Here is a 6,113-nt window from a genome sequence, read left to right as displayed (position 1 = left end):
GCAGGGGCAGAACAACAGATTTGTACCTTGTCAGCTCGGGGATTTGAACTTGCAACCTTTCGGTTACTAGTCCAACTCTCTAACCACTAGGCTACCCTGCCGCCCCCATTGCAGTGCATGTTGGGGGTACCGTCTGGTGGGGTTTGAACTCTGACCTGAGAGGCGGCTCTCTTGGTGACCTGCTCCAGGTCGGAGGCCATCTTCCTCTGCTGCTCCTCGTACACCACCAGCTTGGCCTCCAGTACATCTACAGGAGGATAGAGAACATGTTAACATCTACATGAGGACAGAGGACATGTTAACCACCTCCAGCACATCTACAGGAGGACAGAGGACATGTTAACCACCTCCAGCACATCTACAGGAGGACACATGACATGTTAACCTCCTCGAGTACATCTACAGGAGGACAGAGGACATGTTAGAGACAGAACACAATGTAAACAGATTCTGAATAACACGCTGAAGGTACATTGACAAAGATCAAACAGAACAAGCGACCAAAATAACATAATAACACTTGTAAACATGGGGAGCCGTTGCTCATTTAGATGGGTCTTCAAACCTCTTGTAAATCCTCACCAGACTACACAGAGATTAGTTTCAGTACAGAGAACATCTGCAGTAGAAAACCCTTTTGTTAAAGAGATAGTTCACTTTGAATTTAAAGAAATGCTTTTTTCCCTAGCGTTGCTAAATTCTCCAAAAACGCTAGACAAAAGAGGGGGTGGGGTGTTTGCTAAATACCCAATTAAAACACATATTTTTTTAAAGAGTTATAAATGATAACACCAAGGAGAAGTCCACAATAAGATAACACTTACAAAACTAGCTAGCACGTTAAGTTCATTACACCATGGTCCAGATAAGTGTAGTCAGGTGATTGATGATAGTTGAAGACTCTCCTCACCGTTCTTGGCCTTCACCTCGTCGTACTGCTCCAGCTTCCACAGCGTCTCCTCCCGCTCCTCCTCCAGATCCGTGATGCGGCTGCGCAGGGACGTCACGTCAGGGCCCACTCTGCCAGACTGGAGGAGTGTCAAAGTTCACAGGTCAAGGAAAGCTCAGCACAACATGTCTGGTTCTTGAATGAGACTAAACGTGTACGACATACATTCAGGGCAAAATTTTCCCTCTCCCAAAGACACGAGCCCTCTGAGCATACTAATCATAGAAGTCTAAATAGATTGGAGCTCTGAATTAAACAGACCATAGTTACAGAAAAGTTACAATATTGATCATCACGCTGCTGATTATAAATTTACTCATCCCGCCTATTTAAAATGTTACAATTAGTTTGCTAGATATAACTGAATCTCTTACCTGGCTTTTCCTCAGCTCGTCCTCTAGCTGTCGAATACGAGACTTTGACCAGGCTTTTATCTTTAGGAACTTGGCTTCCGATTTACTGGCCTCCTCAGATTTCAGCTTGGCTTGTGCTGCGAGAGACGAGAAAGAAGGGGGGAGACAGAGAGAGAAAAGAGAGTGACAGGAGAAAAGCAGATCATGAGATCTTCACAAGACCTGAAGAAGAGCTTAACATCCCAGGAAGCCCATCAACATTATATAAGCATCCTATGGTCTGTAGAATGTGTGTATCTGTCCACATCTGTACCGACTACCTACCTTCCAGCTCGTTCATCCTCTGGGCCGTGGCTGGAGAATCCCCGCCGCTCCCTGCTTGCGTTTGGGTCTGAAGCTCGGCGACAGGGGTCCTTCCCAGCTCCTCCTGTAGCTGCCCGCGAAGTGCCTGCTCCCGCTCGGCCAGCTGGGCCTCGTGGCACTCGGCGGCACGGCGCAGCTCGCCCTGATGCTTCTCCAAGAGGTCCCGCAGCTGAGCCCGCATCACGTGCTTCTCAGCCTCCATCTTGGACCCGAGGCTTTCGCGCTCCACCTGCAGCCGCCGCGCCCGCTCCACAAGGTCCTGGGAGAGAAAAGGAAGGTTGAGGGGAGAGCAGGAGGAGGGGAGAGAGAGGTAAGGATGAGGGAAGGAGGAACAATTGGTGATCACTGTTCTAGGGTTGTCGCGAGAGAGATTACATCATAAGGGGATTGGTCTCCCTCATCTGAAGTTAATTACTCCAGGGTCACCGTTGATAGTGGCAGACCCTGGCCGTCACGCCACTCTCCGAGGGTGTCCGGAGAGATGCGATTCGCAAAAAACACATTTAGTATTCACACAGGCATATTAATATACACTTGTACATGTATGAAATAGGACAAATATAAGCACCCACCAAATTATTATTATTATTCATTATAGTAGTAGCCATCACCAAGACTGTAACCTTGATTCTCCACCCTTTTCCTAGTAGTGTGCACTTGCACACTCCTTGTAAGAGATATAATAGCATTGGATTGATGTAAGAGTAGTCTGGAGAGTTCTCGTCATTGTTAAATGTATGCAGGAAGGTTTGGAAGTGGACACACACTTTGGGAGAAAGGAAGAGAATTGGAACGTAGCCCATATTGTTTTGGCCCACCCTTCCAATGGGTATAGCTGTTAACACCCATGTGGTTCCTTACAATATATCATAATATATGCCATTTAGCAGAAGCTTTTATCCAAAGTGACGTACAGTCATGTGTGCATACATTCTTCATATGGGTGGCCCCAGCGGGAAACAAACCCCCTGATCCAGGCGGCGCAAGCGCCATGCTCTACCTGAGACACAAAGAGGACCCCTTAAAGGGATAATTCACCTTAAATCAAGTTTGACCTATTTAAATAACCCCTCACCTTGATCTGCTGGTCTCTGGAGTCAACCTCCCCCTGGAAGACATCAATCACCTGGTTTTTACCCTGCAACACCTCCTCCTTCTCATGTAGTTTCTGTTTCAGAGCCTTCAGGAGCTGGGGAGGACAGACAGCCATGTCAGCAACTACACTACCCACGGTGCACAGCAGTGATACCGTATATCACAACTTGATCTTGTGGTCACAATAGGACATTGCATGTTGTAACTGGAAATGTTTAACTTTTGGTACAATTCGCTGGATGTATAACTGTTTTGAAACAGAATGTTCCTTCCAATGACTTAAGATAGAATAATCTATAGTGTATCTACAGCTAGCATGCAGCCGGGTTACAGAGTTCAGAATGAATAGAGTAACTTCACGGAATAAGGACAATTTAAAGTGGGTTCATAGTAGATTTTACTGGTCATTTTTAATGCTAAAACAAAAGTAACAGCGGTAAATCCTCTAGTCTAGTTTACCTGTTCCAGATCAGCGCTGGCGTCAGACTTGGCGGCCAACTTGAAGAGCTCCTGCTCATGCATCTGGTTGACCTCCATTAGCTTGTTGTCTTTCTGCAGAATGATGTCTTTAAACGTCTGGATCTGAAACGACAGTTCATTCAGAAGACATTTGTGAAGCTTGAATACACGGCTGGTCACGGCTGGTCTGACAGGGAAGCTTGAATCCAGGCTGGTCACGGCTAGTCTGACAGGGAAGCTTGAATACACGGCGGGTCACGGCTGGTCTGACAGGGAAATAGAGCGTTTGCAATTTCTTCAGCTGATGAGGTGAACAGTGATGTGATTGGCAATGACACAGAAAACATGAAAAAGCTGATTTTACAGGGACAGGGGGAGGAGTTGAGTTGTAACTGGATTTTTTGTTTTTGTTTTATCTGTCATTAATAAACGTGACGATAAATAATGTGATGATTAAAAAATAGTACATATCTCTTATAATCTAAAGTCATAAGCAGATTTGCTGATAAATCACGTTTTTTTTTAAAATCACATCTGCAAAATCTGTGATTTTTCACCATAACCTACGTTTTGCTTGTACATGTTCTCCTTATCCTCGAAGGCGGCCTTTTCTGTGACTAGGAGCTCCTTGAGGCTCTCAGTCTGCTCCTGCAGCAGGCTGTAACGTTCATCACCCTCGCCCACCTTCCTGGTCAGATTTAGGACCAGCAGCTGCAGCTCCGCCAGGGAGCTCGCTCCGCTCTCCTCCGGCAACGCCTGGAAAACCACCCAAAAACCTCGTATTAGATTGTGTGGTGGGAAACCTCGTATTAGATTGTGTGGTGGGAAACCTCATATTAGATTGTGTGGTGGGAAACCTCCTATTAGATTGTGTGGTGGGAAACCTCCTATTAGATTGTGTGGTGGGAAACCTCATATTAGATTGTGTGGTGGGAAACCTCGTATTAGATTGTGTGGTGGGAAACCTCATATTAGATTGTGTGGTGGGAAACCTCCTATTAGATTGTGTGGTGGGAAACCTCGTATTAGATTGTGTGCATGAGGTCATGGATAATATGACTGTGCTGGTCTGGAACAAAAAGCTGCACACCCCATGTATCTCCAGGACCAGGGCTAGTGACTACTGTTACTGGAGTCCCAACATCTCTCTGAAATCCATAGTGTCCCAATAGCAGAAGCATTATTGTTGGGTCGTGCCAATTTGTCCATGTGATGTATATTTCAAGGACAATAAAGCTTCTGGAATTTGTATTTACCCTGTGCTCCGTGTCGGGTTGGGCTGGAGGCGTGGCCGTCTGCTCTCCGGTGGCCATGCCCGTCTGCAGGTGGACTATGTAGGCCTCCTTCTCTGAGAGCTTCCTGTTTCGCTCCACCAGCATGGCGTCCATGTCCGCACCACGCTGCTTCTGGGCCTCCAGCTCTCGTGACTGGTAGAGGGAAAGACGTGGTCACGGGTCAGATGCACATCGGCGCACACACACAGTAGACACAAGTAGCACACACACATTCACACACACACACACATTCACACACACACACACACAACAACACTCAAACACAAAAAAAGATATACTCACACACACACACACACACACACACACACACACACACACACACACACACACACACTAGACACAAAAACACTCAAACACAAAAATATATACTCATTCACACACAATTTGGAGAATTTTCCAAACACCTTGAAGATACTGGATCAGGTACAACTAAGTATTAAAAGACAGACACACTATACATACACACTTGATGGGCAAAGCAACCTGAACCACAAACATAAATAAAGACCTATTCTTTATGTAACAGTGTAGGCCTTGGCTACAAGATCGACCTGGGATGGATCGACCTAAGATGGATCGACCTGGGACGGATCGACCTGGGACGGATCGACCTGGGACGGATCGACCTGGGATGGATCGACCTAAGATGGATCGACCTGGGATGGATCGACCTAAGATGGATCGACCTAAGATGGATCGACCTGGGACGGATCGACCTGGGACGGATCGACCTGGGACGGATCGACCTGGGACGGATCGACCTGGGATGGATCGACCTAAGATGGATCGACCTAAGATGGATCGACCTGGGATGGATCGACCTGGGACGGATCGACCTGGGACGGATCGACCTGGGACGGATCGACCTGGGACGGATCGACCTGGGACGGATCGACCTGGGACGGATCGACCTGGGACGGATCGACCTGGGACGGATCGACCTGGGACGGATCGACCTGGGACGGATCGACCTGGGACGGATCGACTTAAGATGGATCGACCTAAGATGGATCGACCTAAGATGGATCGACCTGGGATGGATCGACCTGGGATGGATCGACCTAAGATGGATCGACCTAAGATGGATCGACCTGGGATGGGTTGACCTGGGATGGATTGACCTGGGATGGATTGACCTAAGATGGATCGACCTGGGATGGATCGACATGGGATGGATCGACCTAAGATGGATCGACCTGGGATGGATCGACCTAAGATGGATCGGCCTAAGATGGATCGGCCTAAGATGGATCGACCTAAGATGGATCGACCTAAGATGGATCGACCTAAGATGGATCGACCTGGGATGGATCGACCTAAGATGGATCGCCCTAAGATGGATCGACCTGGGATGGATCGACCTAAGATGGATCGACCTGGGATGGATCGACCTAAGATGGATCGACCTGGGACGGATCGACCTGGGACGGATCGACCTGGGACGGATCGACCTGGGATGGATCGACCTGGGATGGATCGACCTGGGATGGATCGACATGGGATGGATCGACATGGAATGGATCGACCTAAGATGGATCGACCTAAGATGGATCGACCTGGGATGGGTTGACCTAAGATGGATCGACCTAAGATGGATCT

At 47.9% G+C, this 6,113-nt stretch overlaps 1 protein-coding gene across 2 annotated transcripts in view; it reads right to left on the bottom strand.

The window, feature by feature from the left end:
- Positions 1 to 6,113, bottom strand: part of LOC129846020 (golgin subfamily A member 6-like protein 6) — a 51,306-nt gene that overhangs the window by 7,411 nt on the left and 37,782 nt on the right. The window contains exons 6-13 of one of the 2 annotated variants that reach the window (XM_055914025.1): positions 4,476 to 4,646; positions 3,787 to 3,975; positions 3,220 to 3,342; positions 2,741 to 2,854; positions 1,627 to 1,924; positions 1,324 to 1,439; positions 911 to 1,028; positions 72 to 247 (exon numbers count right to left, since the gene is read on the bottom strand). The exons of the other annotated variant lie outside the window; for it this stretch is intronic. Coding sequence (XP_055770000.1) covers positions 87 to 247; positions 911 to 1,028; positions 1,324 to 1,439; positions 1,627 to 1,924; positions 2,741 to 2,854; positions 3,220 to 3,342; positions 3,787 to 3,975; positions 4,476 to 4,646 — 1,290 coding nt within the window. The 3' untranslated portion in view covers positions 72 to 86. Of the gene's footprint in view, positions 1 to 71; positions 248 to 910; positions 1,029 to 1,323; positions 1,440 to 1,626; positions 1,925 to 2,740; positions 2,855 to 3,219; positions 3,343 to 3,786; positions 3,976 to 4,475; positions 4,647 to 6,113 lie in introns of those variants that run through there. 2 annotated transcript variants of the gene reach the window in all.

This window comes from Salvelinus fontinalis, unplaced genomic scaffold (genome assembly GCF_029448725.1).
Source record: "Salvelinus fontinalis isolate EN_2023a unplaced genomic scaffold, ASM2944872v1 scaffold_0429, whole genome shotgun sequence".
NCBI lineage: Eukaryota > Metazoa > Chordata > Actinopteri > Salmoniformes > Salmonidae > Salvelinus > Salvelinus fontinalis.
Note: the sequence above shows the minus strand (reverse complement) of the source record. Positions and strands in the feature narration are given on the sequence as shown.